Source organism: Bicyclus anynana, chromosome 3 (genome assembly GCF_947172395.1).
Source record: "Bicyclus anynana chromosome 3, ilBicAnyn1.1, whole genome shotgun sequence".
Lineage (NCBI taxonomy): Eukaryota > Metazoa > Arthropoda > Insecta > Lepidoptera > Nymphalidae > Bicyclus > Bicyclus anynana.
In genome coordinates, this window is record NC_069085.1 from 752,491 (window position 1) to 770,945 (window position 18,455).

At 34.5% G+C, this 18,455-nt stretch overlaps 1 protein-coding gene across 2 annotated transcripts; it reads right to left on the minus strand.

The window, feature by feature from the left end:
* Positions 1–254: 254 nt before the first annotated feature.
* Positions 255–17,973, minus strand: LOC112050880 (cytoplasmic protein NCK1). 2 transcript variants are annotated; one of them, XM_052891393.1, is made up of 7 exons: positions 17,471–17,973; positions 14,353–14,546; positions 13,396–13,656; positions 12,650–12,737; positions 11,720–11,910; positions 10,728–10,905; positions 255–9,819 (listed from the first exon to the last, which is right to left on the minus strand). In XM_052891393.1, exons 1-7 carry the CDS (start codon positions 17,573–17,575, stop codon positions 9,607–9,609), a joined length of 1,230 nt encoding a protein of 409 aa, XP_052747353.1. In that variant the 5' UTR covers positions 17,576–17,973; the 3' UTR covers positions 255–9,606. The 2 variants fall into 2 exon arrangements, with proteins under 2 accessions (XP_052747353.1, XP_052747352.1); XM_052891392.1 differs by having other exon boundaries at positions 12,644–12,737.
* Positions 17,974–18,455: the final 482 nt, after the last annotated feature.

The following is an 18,455-nucleotide window of genomic DNA, read 5'->3' on the forward strand; positions in this document are numbered from 1 at the left end:
GTGTACGACATTGTTTCTACATTGCTGACGATCTTTCTGTTTCACACACCGACGCTATTAGACAAGCTTCTATCGGGGACCTGGTTATAAAAAAAGCTACTGCGATCTCACTATTTGAGCTCTACTCATACCTTTAAAGTTGCGTAAAAGGTAAATAAAGATATTTAAAAAAAATCATTTTTTTAAATTATCCTCAGTATCGACTAATATGGAGGTGTTTAAGAAAGGATTATGGATACAATTAAAAACACATGTTTGCAAATTAATAAATAAATTATAATGTTAAATATTATACACCGCCCTTACATTGGTATCATAATATGCTCGTTACATCAGATATATCTATAATTATAGTTATACACCAAAAACATACAAACACATTGATTATACAAACAAATATAAAATATACCTCGTTGAGCAATATAAAAAATAAAAACTCATAATCACTCTTTTATAAACTTAAAACCTATATTAAATGACATCGTGTTGCATCAATAACTGCGTAGCCTTTACTTCAAACTGGAAATTCACATAATTATAAAAAATATTAAAGGATGTAGGTACAGTCAGCATCATAATATAAATAATTAAAAATTATTCTATGCAATATGTATTATGAATTACAATTTGGGTTTCTTCACGAATTTATTATTATTATTTGCCTATTAAATGCTTTACAGGTATAAAATACATAACTAAAATATTATAACTTCAACTTACCTATATAACTAGTCGTGAATTTTCGATATGAGTCATTACGAGAAAACAAAATGTGAATTTAAAGCAGAAAAACTCTGCACCAATGCCAGTTCGAAGTTTTAGAAAAATAACTTGAGTTACTCATTAAGGAGATTTCCATTTTTTTAAAATAAATAATCACAAATTGATGTTGACTGCACATACAAAGCGTAGGAATGTTTAATCAGCGTTAATTTTTCATTACTTTAACAATATAGCAATGCTTCCAATAAAAAATGAAAGAAATTAGTAAATACAGTTCTTAGATCTTTCATAGCATAGTAATACTGGTAGTGAATACCCAGTGGCGTAACTAACACGTAATACTCGTAATGTGGTAAACAAATCCTAATAAAACGGTGCCATATCATTATAATATAACCACAGACAATACTGAAACTAATAATGATTACGTTATTTTCAATCATAGCTTTTACGCCACGGAATCTGTCTCACAAAGATAATAATGAGAAATATGCACTACCACCACGCAAGTCTTTATGAAATAAAGCTTTATTCGACTTCGTTCGTACACATAAATCTTTTAAACAACGCAAAATTCACACACACTCGAACGTATAATAATAATAATTATTAAACTATTTTTGTATAATTTCCAATTATTATAATATGTATATACACAAAACAAATACCTCATCCACTGACCTCTCATAAGGGTATGGGTATTATACAGCGGATATAAAAAAATATAAATTAAAAAAAAGGTAACGCCCGCAATCGAGGTAAAGTAACCTCTGCAGAAAGTGCTCGTTTTACGCAGTTTGTTAGCTTCATTTTGATAATTATTCATATTAAACGTTCTCTTTACCATAAGCTATCTATCGAAAAAGAACAAATGCAGTGTCTCTACACGGCACATAATAACTGACTTTGTTAAGTTTGAACACTCTGCTCGATATGAAATTGTACAAATGTTGCACACACAATGCTTTTAAATCAGAACCCAAACCAGACTATAATTTTATTACTTACTGATGGCGTAACTACATAAAATACGTCAGAACATTAAAATGCAAATGGCCGAACGCAGAGGTCAGTGGCCTTGTCCCACGTAAAATATTTTTTTATCTCACTACTATCATACCATTACATTGTTCTTTGTATTAAATTAAAAATCGACGCGACATTTTTTTACATTTAGTTAAATTTGTTAGTGAGATGAAAAGTAGTGTTTTGCTCACGGCTGAATAATTTAATCTCATAGTGTTGAAACCACCGCAACGCTCGGGATTCTGAATTTTAAAATTCAGAATCCTTCGCTTCCTTAGTATCAATGTTAGAATCCTTCGCTTCCGTGATATTCAATATGCGCGATATAAATCAATTTTAGAGCCTAGCACTACAAATAAGTATTATTACGAGTACGATTGGGAAGACTGTTTGAATGAGAAGCGGAAGCGATATAAAAGTTGCAACGGAAGATGTTCGCTTAAGACGCTACAGCGAAGGAGCGGTATCGGCGCGGCACTCAATATTCTTCGTAGAAAATTAATAGAATAGACTGAGATTATCAAACAGTTCTATTTTCCTGAAAAACTACCTAGAGAACTTTTGGTATATATATATATATATATATATTTACACACGTTTTAAAAACGTTGTCGTGTGAACATATTCTTGGGAATGCATTTGTTGTAGGTATCTGAACGCTTTTTTTTAACGTCCGTTAAAAAACTCTCCTGAGAATGGGGGCTTTTATTTGTAGTTCAAATTAAATGTATTATTACGCGAATAAAAAAAAGATAGCTGAACTTTCTAACCAACTTCCAAAAAGAGGTTTTATTAATGTGTTGTTATAATATGATTTTATTCGTATCTATCGGCGTTTTATCATCAAAATCAGTATTGATTTAAATATTACAATGGAAAATACATAAACACAATCATAAAATTAATATAATATGTTGTTAATAAAATTATAACCCTTATATGGATTTGTCATGATACAAGCCGTTCCGCTACCGCCCCGCGTGCAGTGTGGCCCCGCCTTTACGTGTATTTCACCCTATACTACTATTTTGTTCCTAGTATATGTCTAAATTACGTGAGTTTTTATCTTTAAGGTAATCGCACACTGTGACGGACCGCAACGCATTGTAATACAAATTCATCATATTGTATCTACTTACACCCATAAATCATCATCCTTATCGCCAACTGCAGGGCTTATTCCTATAGATATGACTTAGACCCACCACGCTACTCCAATGTGGGTAGCAACAACCCTTCCAAAATGTACTCAAAGCAAAATGATTCCTTCACGTGCTCCGCCGCCAGTGTGTGCTCACCTTTATTACAACACTAATTACAATATCGAGTATAAAACGTATTAAATACATCCAAAAGATCTAGTAACTTACGATCCCTCCGCTTTGGGATATGCCTTGCAAACTTCAGTGGGGCTAATTGCGCCACGTAATTGCAATCGACTTGACGATTCGCGATTTGTGACATACGATACACACTAAACAATCTATACAAGCAGTTTCTCGACATTACAAATCAGAAATAATATGTTAGAAGATGAACGTCATACAAATCATGACAAGACCATTATTATTCATTATGTAGGACTAGATTAATTAAACTAAAATATACAAGACTTTGTTTAGAAAGAGATCATTAGTAATTTTTTATGACTAACGATTTCTTTCCTCTTCCATAGGTGTAAGGTCTAATAGCTTAAATAGATATTGCAACTGAAAGCAATTAAATGAACGACACCTTTTATCCATTAAAGCTACAATAAAACTAGCGATAACGATATAACATAGCAAATATTGAATACGATTGTAATTATGTTGCGCAATTAACCCATGAACGTACGTAAACTCAAATGTATCACATTATAATAATAATTAAAGCCTCTCCCAGACAAATGCGGAATTTCGGTATACCCACTTTTTACATATTAATTTAAAAAATCATTAAAATCCATTCACAATAACCGAGTTCAATCATTTCTTATTTACCTAATTGCACTTGACTATAATCGACCGAATTTTCGCATACATCTGGAAAAGTATCGTCGATCGTCTAGATGACGCGAAAAAAAAATGTTTAAGAAAAATATAACTTTTTTGTATCTGTAAATGCTTGCCAGTTAACAATGCTCGTATCACAAAATAAATGGATAAACCTACACGCTATTGTACAGTGTTCCATCTTAATGCTATGTCGCATACACAACATCCATGCTGCATTGCTTCTTGGTATGTTCAGACATATCAGAGTTAGACATGGAATTAGGTGTTTTTGCATTTAACATTTGAGTCAATGGGATGCTACGAAAATAGCTTCGTCAGAGAATCAATTGATTATTATTCATTGATTTAAAGTACATATATTAATTTAAAGTGAATAAATCTAACTAAATAAAAAGAAATAAATGAAATTAAAACCCAAGTATTTGAGATAAATCAAGATGGCTTCCTTAAGCAACTATGGCATGACAATTGACAACAATTAACGTCAAATCGACTACTGCATTGAAAACGTCATCAATCCGCCATTCTTACCCAATATTATTGTTGCATTTCTTGGGAGAGAATGAATATTATTTCGAAAGAATGAAAGTAAATTCGTAATTAGTATAAACAAAAATAGTTAAAAAAAATATTTTATTTTCGCAAGGGTACATGACTGATCCAATACAATTTTGGACCATCTCCTTTACAACAAACACTAAAATCATATTAAAAACGAACAGGATGTAGTTAACAGGGACTGTTTTATAGGAAAAAGAATAAAACTTTGATGATGAAACTATGTAAAAAAATCAAGAATAAAATATAAATCCTATTTCTCGGATCACAATTGAAAAGCTCCTAAAATACTTCACTTCAAATACAAGCTCCGATAGCTCTGACTCCGATATATTTGAATACACCTTTAGGATAGCCACACACTAAACATTTCAATAATAACCAAAAAGCAAGTTAATATATATTCTACCTATATTCTAAACATATTTTTCAAAATAAAGTGACGTATCAAAAGTGCTTGTAAACTGAGCCTACTTGAAATAAATGAATTTTGGAAATTTTTGAATTTTTAAGTTACAATTGGAAATGTGTGTTGACTGTCTAATACATTAAAATGAAAATACTCACACTATAGTTTCAAAATACAAAATACTTAATAATAAACATCAAAGATGGCTATCCTAATCACAATTGTCTATAGCAATCACAAAAGAAGTCATTGTAGAAAAATAAATAGTCCCATTTTGATAATACTCTTGTTACAGGGTCTCAGTCGCTTTGTGTTTTTTTTTATTATTTGTGGACGAGTTCCTATTGTAATTTTTTGGAATCACTAAAAGGCAAATTATTTATTAGACGGTTTCTTATGTTCATAAAAACCTAGCTAAAGGGATCAGAGAACTCATGTTAAAAGAAACTAAAATAACACAACCTGTATAATCTAAGAGCTGACAAAGAATTTATTCAAGTGTATATACATTCTAAAATTATACTTTTATTAATTTATTAAAATGTATGAACATTGAACAAATATTTTTGTTTTCACCAACTCTTTCAAAAAGTAAATCTTTGAAGATATTACAAAAATAACAAAATACTGCATGATTTATGTAGTTTCGGACAAATATGGCGAAAATAATCCATTATAAAATAACTACGACAAACAAAAACAACCCAATAGCTGCCAAGGGTAAATTAAATGTAAATATTAAACACTTAATATCAAAGTAGAGTTGAATTCATAAAAGCAAGTTTACAATAAAATTATGTCTTAAATAAATCATATTAAATTATAGAACACATTGGAAGAATACGCATGTTAAAATAAAACATACTGATTAATTAAATTATGGCAGATTTAAAAATAAAACAATTTAAATATTGTGTGTGTAATATTATCAACATAGTGGATATTTTGCCACTAGCTCTTAAACAATCATTACGATTAAGAGATAGAAGATATACAAACTGTTACCAATCGCTTGTTTAGTTGTAATAGTGTACGTATTTGGATTATCATGAGGAAAATTATGAAGAGTTGATGGTATATTCTAGAGAAGTGTTTGATAACAATGCTATCCAGAGTTTGTAGGACTTTACCTTCTGTTGATTCAGTCTGTACATGAATTAATTTACCTGTTATGTTTCTTAAACTAAATACCTGTCTGCTATAATGTCAGACAAAGCCATCAAAAATACCGTGTAGCACCTTGTCCACAGGTTGACAAGTCTAAAATTTATTATGAAATGAGTTTTCCTATTAATTTATTGCAAAAAAAAATATATCAAACACCTACTCGAAATTTTCCAACAGCTCTCGAGATAACTAAACACGGATATAACGAAGGGAAGGTAGTTTTGGAAAAGCGAAGATTGTGATGCAGGCGTGTTGACTAGCATCAGTCACGTGTCGAGGCTGATCTGAGATTCCAACAGGACAACAACTTTAGACTACCAGCATTATATTAAAAATAAAAAAGTAAATACATACATAATTAAAAAAAATTATCTATGTGTCAACGAATAATAAACAATAGAAAAAGATTTATTTTCCAATTATAAATTTCTTGTTTATTTTAATGTCATAAGAAATTAAATATTGCAAGTTGTGATAAAAACATATAAAAATTCCCTAAAGTTACCTGTGACAAGTTATCATTATTTGACCTCTGTCCAAACGTGGGCGTTTACAGTAATAGATAATTTTGAACTTACGGCATACATTCATTGCCATATGGGATTAGCCAACTCATTGTAAGCCCACTACACACATGTACAAATCAAATTGTAAACTCATATAGTCAAATTACATTAATCACTGCTAAATGATTTAAAATTGTAGAACATAAAAAAGGGGTACAATCAAAAAACCCATCAAGGTAACTAAATTTCATAACAATAATATAGTACATTACTTTAAAAATGATGATATTTCGTGAAAATATAGCTTTCTTTGTAAAAATTATAATTGGATTTAATGTTTTGATAGACATAATAATGAAAAATACCATGTGCTGCAAAATAAATACATAATAATACACTAAAAGTATTAATAATGTATACAAAATGTGTGACCTATGCTCTAGATAGGTACTTTACTCAATCACATGAAAATGTGTGTGATTTTATTACCTATGACATCCCATACCTTTAATAATTTACTAATAATATGAAATCCTAGTCGATCTGTAAAAAAAAAACAATTGTAATAATTAAGGTGGTATTTATTGAAATTAATTAAAAAAAATATATGCACTTAGTATTTATGTTTTATCTTCATAAATCTGTATGTTTTTTTACACTCATTTTCATGTAACTTTCTGAATAGTTATACATGGGTGTATAAATCCATAAAAATGTTCAATTATTGTGACAAATGTGATATAAAATCACATTCAAAAGTCATCTATTGTTCCTTACCAATTCCCATTTCCCATCTATTTTGTCATTTCCTATCTGTTTTCATTGAGAGTGACTTTGAAATTGTAGTCAAACATCACATTGCATTTTCACAATTACCTGTATTTCGCTTTATTTGTCTAATTGTTGGAACAGAATCTTAAGAACTAAAGTCAAAGCGTTCATGATCAATCCAAAGGTTAATTTAAATGTTTCCAGAAAATACAGATTCAAGAATTTGACAGGTAAAAACATGTTCATTTTTACCTGTATATCTGTGACAGAAGTTATTTAGTTATGTATGTATAAAAAAACAAACTGCTTAAACATTTCTGTATTACTGCTAAATCAATTATTCAAATATTTATACAGCTAGATTATAAAATTGATAGTACTGTGCATCATTATATCTAGCTTTTGCACAACCTACCAAAGTCATTCAACGTTTAAGGATTTGTGGGAACTCAAAAGAGAAACACTATGCAGAATAAAATATGTATGGAAACACTATTTATGATCCCACTGAGGTAGCCAGCTGCTTTATTAAGCAGCTAACCTGAAAGCTATTACTACTAGCCCTAGTTATTATTAGTGCTACATAAAAAAGTATGAAAATCAGCTAGAGAATGTCGGCTTTATAAACTTTAATTGACACTTTTTATGAAATAGATCATGTACGCTTGGACCAAAACCAAAAAATTGTGATTGTGCATTTGAATACAAAAATGCAATCAAGATACATTGTGCTAATTCAGTTTGTACACCAATCATTATATTTACCATTCAATGTAAATTGAATAGCAATAATGGCAATAAAAAAATCACTTTAGGATTTGTGCAAATACTGAATTAGCACCTTTTTGATTGGACAATCAAAATCTGTGTACATTTTGTGAGCTTGCTATTACTTGTTTCGTAATATAGTAATTATACATTATATTCATTGTGTACATCAGCTAAATAATGGGACCATGAGTACATTACACAAAACGCACATTAACTATAAAAAATCATTTAAAAATTACACTATGTTACTTATCAAATTATATGATATATAGAAATTGCCCTTATTATTAATAATAATTATACAATAGAGAATGCAAAGCAGATTTTTGGTTTATTATTATTATAATTATTATATTTTCGGCATTGCATCAACACCATATTAAACTACGTACATAACTATACCGGGATGCCAGCTGACTATATCCCATTTGATGAACATTTTTTTAGTAACAACTTTAAATATTTTTCAATGTTACCTGCCAATTTAGAATATGTTACATTTTACCTTCACATATGACAAGTAACAACATGGTCATTGTTACCTGTCATATCATTCACTTTTACCTGTACCTTGCAATTTCAATGTCAAAATTTTCGTTTTTACTACAATGTTTCATGTAATATAATTGACACATATTAAGTGACAGGTAACAAGACAGTCATCATTATCTGTCACAATGTTCATAACCACATCATATGAATTTTTAACCATAACTTGCTTTTCGTTGTTCGTCAAGTTTATTTACCTAATGTTAAATCACTGGTTCTCTATACTGGTTATACAGTTTCTCATGACATGCACTATCATTTACTATGTATAACATTAATATTAGCAAATTATGTCTTCAACGTCGACATACATGTCAGTTTTGTTCATAAAGTTACAGTCCTGTGATAAAGTTTCCCTACAAAATCTAAGATTTATGGATTATCCATTTATTACCTGGCGGTGAACCACTCTAAGTTCTACAAAAGTAGCAAACTTAAATGGATAAAATGGAATGAATACATCGTTTCATATATTTAAATACGATTTCCTCAAAAATTGTAGGTATATTTAATTTTAACATTAGGCCTAACTAAATTTAAATTATATATTAATATTTATTACCTAACAGTAGTTTGATTGAGTATCATTTTAAACAGAAGTGTTATGTTTATACTTATCATCTAATTATATAAATTGTAAAAAAAAATACACAAAAGACTAGAAACAATGTATTCGATTCCATTAAACCAGCATTCACTATAATTTCTTGGACAAACTTAATAAGTACCTATTTCTATAGGAAACAAAGCGCTTACCTCTCGGCTCAATATTCTATTTCATTTCCAAGAAATTGGAGCAACTGCCTATTGAAGCCCTGACCGAGTCACACCTAGAGCGTGGAGTCAGGAACAGTACTGACAGCTGTCATCACCACTGTACCAACATGTGATAGCTCCCGGCTCTTGTCCAGACACACTCCACTAGAGGACACTTCTCCTTAGCTATAGACTAGACGCGCACTGGTGATATATTTTAACACTAAACATTTATTTATTCACTGTATCCACACATTTTGAGCTTCACATAATCACGCAAACGATGTGACCGTATCACGAGTGTGCGAGATGTCTAAGGCATCCGTTCGTCCGCGTGCAGGAGGTCGTATATAAAGCCTCGCACGGTTTCCGCTCAGCAGTTCGCCGCCGCGCGCGGCAGCGGACGCACGAGGTATAGTTTCTCTCCTTGTTTGTTTGTATAAATAGGTGCTCGTTGGTAATGTGCAACTAGCTGATCTAACGTTGTGAATTTCCGCTGGCCGATGCAGTATAGGTTGCCTTCAACTTGCACGCGGAAATGCTTGTTGCGGCCTGGAGCTTTCAGTGATACGGAGAAGTCGCCCACCTATAATTTTAGAGATGATAGTTACTTTTCTAAAAACATTATTTGTTAAAACTAAGTAGGTATCCAGTCATAATTGTGTATACTACAAAGCCAAACTCGATGAGGAATCAACAAACAAATTAAAGTTAACGCGCATGTAGCATGTAGAACCTAACAGGTATGGGGTTGATGAGGACTTTTTAAATTCCATTTCTAATAATGTTTTGAACATATATACCAATTTTCAGAGTTATGGGAATTAATGTAGCTGTGCATTAAAATGACTGGGCTATATGTGAAGGTAAAATGTAATATATTCTAAATTGGCAGGTAACATCCAAAACTACTGAATATATGGAGGATATTTCCAGTTTGGTCCGTTATTGGTCGATTAATCTTTACGAAATTGTTACGAGTTCCTCGATTATGGATGGTCTTACAATTAATTATTATTTATGTTATTGTGGAGGGGAGTTATATGCACGAAGTTTGTTAGGCAGCGTGCACACCGTCACGCTGCTGATCGCGTTAGTGACTTTATGCAATAGTGTTTTGTTGTAATTATTAATAATGTTTTGTGTTGTAAGAATTGATGTTTTAATGTTGTAATTATTGATCATAAATTATTTAATGTGGGAATGGAGAACATGTCGGGCAGGGAAGGTGAGTGTCAATGAATTCTAAACCTACACCCAAGGTCACAAGTCCTGGGATCTGCTCGAGGTGTTTCCTCTACCATAAAATGATGGTACAATCTCTGTCGCTGCTCCGTCATTTCACAATATTTCATTAAATTAAATTATGGCATAACTTGACAAATAAAGAAGAAGAAGAATTTGACGTTTCAAGCTTGGTAAGCAAGATTTGCCAAGCCTAATTGAAATAAATGAATTTTGAATTTCGTCAGACTCATGTACTGAAGCACATACGTTGGTCTCGGAGTCCCGTATGAGGAAGTCCCCGTCGTGGCCGTGCTGGTTGAGCAGCGCGTCGCAGTGCGTGCGCGTGATGGCGCCGTAGTACCACGCGCGCCCCACCGCGCCGCCCCCGCGCGCGCCCGCGCCGCCGCCCGCCGCCGCGCCGCCCGACCCGCCCTCCGTCGCCTCGCTGCAACATTTTTTTTAAGTAACACTCTTTTACGCACCCTTGACTTGGTGTGTAAGGTGGTGCATACGTCACAAAATGTATAATCGGCCGAAACTTATAAGATGCGTGCTGACATCTACAGACATAGTGAAACAGTGTTTGTTATTTTAAACCACCAGTAGATGGCGTTATTAGACAACTTTGAAACAGTCCCAAATTGCACTCTTCAAGAACCTGGCGGGATACAGTTACGAACGGACGAAAGAGAGCTAATGAATTTGTACTTCAGTCGTGTGGTACATTTAAGTGACCTTAGTCTTAATACTACGAATTTAGTAGTATTCCCCGACCTTCCTTGATTATATCGGGAAAAAACCTATGGAAAAATTATACTTCCCTTCCTCATGGTTAAAACTACGAGTAGGTACATAATGTTATTGGCAAATGACCTTAACAAAAACCATGTAGATATCTATTTGCTTATTATTATCGTCGATTTTGTTGAATTATGTGCAGTGTTCATAGCTGGAGTGGAGACCTGTAGGGCTGCGTGAGGTAGTCGGCCAGCTCCTGCAGGTAAATGCGCGGCACGAGCCCGATCTGTGCAGTGTTCAGGGTACATAGCTGGAGAGGAGACCTGTATGGCTGCGTGAGGTAGTCGGCCAGCTCCTGCAGGTAGTTGCGCGGCACGAGCCCGATCTGTGCAGTGTTCAGGGTACATATCTGGAGAGGAGACCTGTATGGCTGCGTGAGGTAGTCGGCCAGCTCCTGCAGGTAGTTGCGCGGCACGAGCCCGATCTGTGCAGTGTTCAGGGTACATAGCTGGAGAGGAGACCTGTAGGGCTGCGTGAGGTAGTCGGCCAGCTCCTGCAGGTAGTTGCGCGGCACGAGCCCGATCTGGCCGCGGTTGTCGCGCGCGCGGTACCACTCGGGGTCGGAGGGCGGGCGCTCGATGATCTCCAGCCGGTCGCCCTTCTCGAACGACAGCTCCTGCTCGTTGTTGGACGTGAACGAGTACAGCGCCACCTGCGGACAGCCGCGCTTGTAGCGTGACGTCAGCGCCACAGTGTGCGCGTGACGTCACAGGCACCACGCGCACACTGTGGCAGCTGCTCAATGATCTACAGTATCGATTTCATTTAATATTATGTATGTATTAGGTATAATCTGAATTACTTTACCTATGATCTATGAACAAGACAGATAAGGTATATACTCTATAGACCCATAAAACACTGTGTAACGGCATTTATGTCAGAAAAGTGCCCAATATTTTATGAATAAAATTAACTTTGTAAGATAAAATATAATAAAAAGCCATTTAATTTTTTAATTTTAACAATAATTTTGACAATAAATGTCAACCATTTATCTGTATCAGAATCACAAAAGTTTTTGGTACATTTGTCTAAAAAAAACAACTGGTGTGCGCACTTCGTTATCTGTGCAAAAATAACAAGCATATCAAAATGTCATTATATGGAAAACAGGCAAAGATGCAAATTAGTTATCAGAAAGTGTTTCCTCGCAAATGTGCTATAAAACGTCATATGATATACGTGTGCTTTGATATTTGATAATTACTTTGATTATTTGATAATTATGAGCGCTTCTGCTTCCTTACTATAGCTCTCGCCTTTGGCTCGAGCTGCAATATCGCCTCGGCTGTATTTTCAACTTAGCGCACGTATATCATAATGTACTATTAGATGTGCAGTGTGTTGCGTGTATCTGTATCAGTAGTAGACAAGTCACTCACACTCACCACAATGTCGAGAACGTTCTCCGCCATGGCGTACGTGTGCACGGTGTCCTCGCTGTCGCCCTCTTCACTGGTGTAGTTTGACGGGAACCTTGAATACGTCACATTTAGCTTACTATAAAAGCTATATAGAACTGACCGACTCAACTCGATCCAGGAAATTCTGTTTTTCCTGAATTTCTTACCATTCTTCAGAAGTTCTGGACTTATAAAACTGAGTAAAACTTCTCGTCAAAACTGCAATAAAATCCTTACAGTGGAACTTAATATTATTGTGAACGAATAAACAGACAGACAGAAAGTAATTTCAAAATTGTATTTTAGCTTAGAAACTCAATCTATCTATCGCCAAATTAAACTTTTATATTTTTAGCCTAAAATGCGACTCACGATATTATCTCGTGAAGACAAAACGAGACATGTTGAGCGCATGCCAGACCTACCTTAGGAGCGGTAGGAACTTACTGGGCGGGGAAGAAATTCATTATCTTTTAGCGCTATGTAAAAGCGAAAAGTATTTGGTAGGGAGGTAATTCATAGTAAGTCGATGTCCACTATAAACAGATTTTGCGAGAAGGCTGGATTTAGGTGCAAGGGCGGACGAATTCGCGAGCATCCCGCTAGTGTGCAAATACACTATGCAAAGTAACTAAGTATTTGTACAGCGAGATTTATTGGGGAACGTAAAAACCGTAACAAACCTAAAAAGAGCATAATACTTCTCCTTAAAATCTGCTGAGAATGCTCACCATCCGGTATGACCCTGGTACTGCCCCCGCCACCAGCCATCGTTGCTCTTCTCCAGGATGAGGATGCGGGTGCCCTTGGTCAGCGACAGCTCGTCGGGCTGCTGGGCCTGGTAGTTGTACTTCACCACGGCCGTGCCCAGCGCCTCGGTGGGCTCCACGCGCCGCGCGCCGGGGGACTCCGGCCCGGTGCCGCCGCGCACTGGAGAACTGTTCGACGGGAGCGTCTTCGAACCGGATCCCTTTTTCACCTTCTTCTTGATACTGGTGGACAAAATGAAAGGTGTTAACAGTTATAATTAATAATTATAAAGTATAAATAAAAAAGCGTTTGTTGATTTGAGTTCAATAGTTTGTTGATCAGCGTGCACACCGTCACGCTGCTTGTCAGCTTAGTAATTTCGTGCGATAATGTTCTGTGGTGTAATTGATGTCTGTGGGCATGGAAAAAATGTGGTACAGGCGAGGTGTGTTAATGTATATTGAAAGCAAAGTGTAGGACAAAAGGAGAACCTCATATTTCATGTCTGTTTCATAGGTCTGCCTCGTTTAAGGGGACTTTTAATTAAGCAGCCTGCAAAATTTGGAATGATTTGATAATATGTATATAATTTTATTATTTAAGTACAGACAGAGTAACTTAGTAATTTAAGTAGTATCTTTAAGTGCCTTGTAAGCTCTGTTAGTTTTAGTATTAGCTTGTGATTTCTTCTTGATTTTTAATTTGTTTTTTTTTTTAGCTGAATAAAGGATTTTATTATTATTAAAAGTACCTTTAAACCTACACCCAACACACAAGTCCTGGGACCTGCTCTAGATGTTTCCTCTACAAGATGATAATGCAATCCTTGTTGCTGCCACCAGTCGTGAGTCTGGGTCTGGCACGCACCACGCACGCTGCAGTGCACCACGTTCTGCAGGTGCAGCTTATTAAAAACATTCACTCATGCACAAACTCACCTGTCGAACAGAGACGGCTTCTCCTTCTTGACATAGTTGCTGGGCACGTAGCCGGACTGGCTGCGCGCGTTCTGCACGCGCCACCAGTGCTTCGAGTCGTCGAGCAGCAGGTACCGCTCGTTCTTGCGCAGGTCCAGCTCCTGCGCGCCCTGCGCCGCGTAGTCGTACTTCGCGACTACGTAGCAGACATCGTCCTGGTGAAGAAAAATCTGAACTTACTTTCATGTTCGTCGTCACCAACCCATATTCGGCTCACTGCTGAGCTCGAGTCTCCTCTCAGAATGAGAGGGGTTAGGCCAATAATCCACCACGCTGGCCCAATGCTGATTGGTAGACTTCACACACGCAGAGAATTAAGATAATTCTCTGGTATGCAGGTTTCCTCACGATGTTTTCCTTCACCGATTGAGACACGTGATATTTAATTTCTTAAAATGCACACAACTGAAAAGTTGGAGGTTGGGAGGACCGGATTCGAACCCACACCCTCCGGAATCGGAGGCAGAGGTCATATCCACTGGGCTATCACGGCTCTCACTTTCATGTTCAACTAAGATAAATTAATTGTATTTAAGGTAGAATGACTATCATCTACAAGTACATTCTACACTAGTATCATAAAGAGGAAAGATTTGTATTTTATTTTATGGAACAAATAAACTAGAAATATTCTTTCATCAATACAAAGCTAAAGGGGGGCAACATACACTATATTTTGTCCCCCTATTCTCACATGAATGGGAATTACGCGGGTGAAACCGCAACCTTCTGCTAGTAGTGCATAAAGCTGAATGACTGCCATATTCTAAGGCAATTCAGAAAACAATGATAAATACATGCAGGGTATGGTTTAGTGTCGCAGCTATGACCTACATATATCTATTTTAATTGCTTAATACCACCACTACCACAAGCTGTTACATCTCTTTTTATTCTTTAACACAACTAAAGCTGCAAGAACTCATAACCTAGTTAAAAACCCACAACAAACTAAGAATGAAATCAAAACAGAAAGCAAATCACTATGAAATGTTTCATCATATGAACAATGGTCTATTTATTATTATTAATATCATGGAATTATTAAATGCACATCAGTGGTAAAACCATAAATAATACCATATCACTAATTCATAACAAGTTATGACTAATTAGTAAAACAATAAATTAATTATTTAGTAAGTACTATGCAGAGTAACTTTTAACCCTCATTCATCATGTTGCCTTAATCATATTAATTAAATTAAAAGCAAACATCAACTATATATCACTAACTCAAGCAAACTTTTGAACTTAGTCTTGAGACTAAAATACCAAATTCATTCAAAATGTACTTCAGTATTTTATATATATCATACTGTAAATGTGGTGTACTTTAGAATTTTTTTAAAAGGCTAGTCCTAGCAAAATCTTTGAGAGGTTCAAATTTTGACCTGTTTTGTAAAATAATCAAATAAATATAAATTTAAATAAACACAATCATGGTTCCTGTACCAATCCATATATGCCTATTATGACACATTTATCCTGCCTACAGAAATAATTGCTTAAATAATTTATTTAAAATTTAACCCATCAATTTAAATAATGTTTTTCCATTAATGAGCGTTCAGTAACACAGGCATATATAAAAATATATTAAATTATTAAAACCTTCATACCCCACCCACTCCAATATACAGTTCTACACAGAGTGCAAGGAAGTAAGGAAGGTTACTACTAAGTGAGAGCAGAGGAAATGATGCCAATTAACATTAGCATTCATTGTGTAATTACACACATACATCTGTGTGTCTTGTCTGTTTAATACAACATTCATTCATTCTCATTAAACTGTAAACTGTGTAATTAATTAAAAGTATAGTGAATGCAATGGTGTAACTATACTTTTAGAACCTTGGCAAATTCATAGGATAGGGAATCTATTTGAATTTCAATATTGGCATTGATTTTATTAATTAAGTTAAGTTTATTAATTAGTTAATTCATAGAGCAGAAGCTCTATGAATTAACAACTAAAGTGATATTAATTAAATCCAACAATCATAATATTCCATAAGTGATTTCCCATAATATTTGGTTTAAAAAATTTTAATCAAAAAAACAATCCATTAAATTATTTAAAAAATTTATTATTTAAATTTATAATTTTGTATGAATAGACAAATTTTGTGCTTTGAAAAGAATAAATAGAACAAACTGATTTTAGCTAAGTATATTTAATATATCTTTGAACTGTATATTTGTATGAATTACCTGTGGTAATGTATTTGTGGCACTAAAATTTTAAAATAAACCGTTTGACTAATTTAAATTATTACTTTAACTTTGTATAAGCTACAGACTTCTGGATGAGTGCCAACAATGCTGACTGCATTTCTACCCTAAAACTGCTCATCTTTGGTGCATAAACCATGTACTATAACAGATTTTCAACTCATGCCAGGTTATCTTACCTGATTATATAGTGATTATTTTATGTACTTAAAATGTTTTCACAGCACAAGTACTTAATAATTGTTTTAATTAAGTAAGATTAATAAAGAACACCTAAGTAGCTGACCCATGAACATTGTTTTGTCTTATAAACATTTTCAGGTCAATTTTCATCACTCAGGGTATGAAAAAATAGATGATGGCTTTTTCTCAGACCTACCTTACATTCATTACATGACATTACAGTTCATGAAAATTGGTCCAGCCATTTCCGAGGATTTTTGTAACAAACACAGTGATACAAGAATTTTATATGCCTATTAGATTTTGATAAGAGACATGTTGGTTAATTTACTAATAGGAAAGTTAGTATTTTTTCCAATAAATAGATAAAGCATAAACTTACTACATTTTCTTCCTTTTCTCTTATCTGTTTTATCATCAGATAAAATTGGTTGGGTTTGTCTGTCTAGACTAGAATATATGAATAGGAATGCAAAGTGGAAGCTATCTTAATTCTACTGACTGAATTTCTAAACAACTTGAGTGCTCTACAGCAAGATGATATCTAGTTTTATTACATCTAACATTATTTGACTCAGATAAGAGACAAATTGGCTAGGATCCGCTGTCCATCGAGATCTAGGGAGGTATAGATATCCAGATGTACAGTAAACATTACCTGGGTGTTCTTTCCGTGCCTGGAGTTGGCCATCGCGTGCGGCGCCGGCAGCGGCTTGTTCGCCCACACCGAGTCAGCGGCGCGGACCGACCGCGTCTCCAACATGACCAAACCCTGGGGCCTGGCCTCACTGATACATGTCGCGACGAACCCCGCAGTCCGTACCGCACTGCAACAGCGCTGCAGTTGCCCACAAGTCGCAACACCCAGTGCACTTGCACAACAACACAGATCGACAATCCTGCAGCAAAAACTCCCTATTGTTTGTCTGCAGGACGTGCGAAAATACGATCGAAAGCTATTTCACATCCGACGAGAAACGATGGTTGTCACTCCATCGCGCCGTACGAATAAAATATCTTTGATAAAATGGGGAACTGTATAGAAACACTATTTTTACACGTTCTGCGATTTTTATGTAATATTCAGGCAATTTTATCACATTTGTAATTTTTACAAAAAAATCACATCAGTCGGTGGGGCAGCAACGAATCAATAGACAAAAGAAAGAATAGATTTATTTTTATTGGCTGTTCCTATCATAGACTATATGATAAAATTCATTAATTTATTATCTTTTTAAATTTCACAAATAATATGGAAATGGATTCGAATAACTTACGCGTAAGCGTAATCATTGATTTTAATTTTAAATCACATTTTCATTTTATAATTAAAAAAAGTTTATTTTACCTGTGGAGCGAATGATACAATCTGTGGTTTCTGCTAGTGTTGTGATTTAGGGTGCGACTTGTTCAAAATTGGAATCGGAATAGTTGAAGCTAAAAATTGGAATTAACTCGATTAGACCTGAAGTTAACATAGACAAATCGATGATTGACTAACTTTAACTTCAAAGTTGAATCGACTTGTCCCTTGACCGCGATCTTAACTGAAGTTAACAGATTTAATAGATAGAGTTTATGCAATGCAATCATAAACGGTTATGTGATAACTTGAGACTTAAAAAATGCATGTATTGATC

Coding starts and splice junctions, on each gene's coding strand:
- LOC112050880 (XM_052891392.1), bottom strand. CDS start 17,575: ATGTTGGAGACGCGGTCGGTCCGCGCCGCTGACTCGGTGTGGGCGAAC. Junction 12,738..13,395: donor TACCAGGGTCATACCGGATG/GTGAGCATTCTC, acceptor GACGTATTCAAG/GTTCCCGTCAAACTACACCA. Junction 9,820..10,727: donor TACGGGACTCCGAGACCAAC/GTATGTGCTTCA, acceptor CTAAAATTATAG/GTGGGCGACTTCTCCGTATC.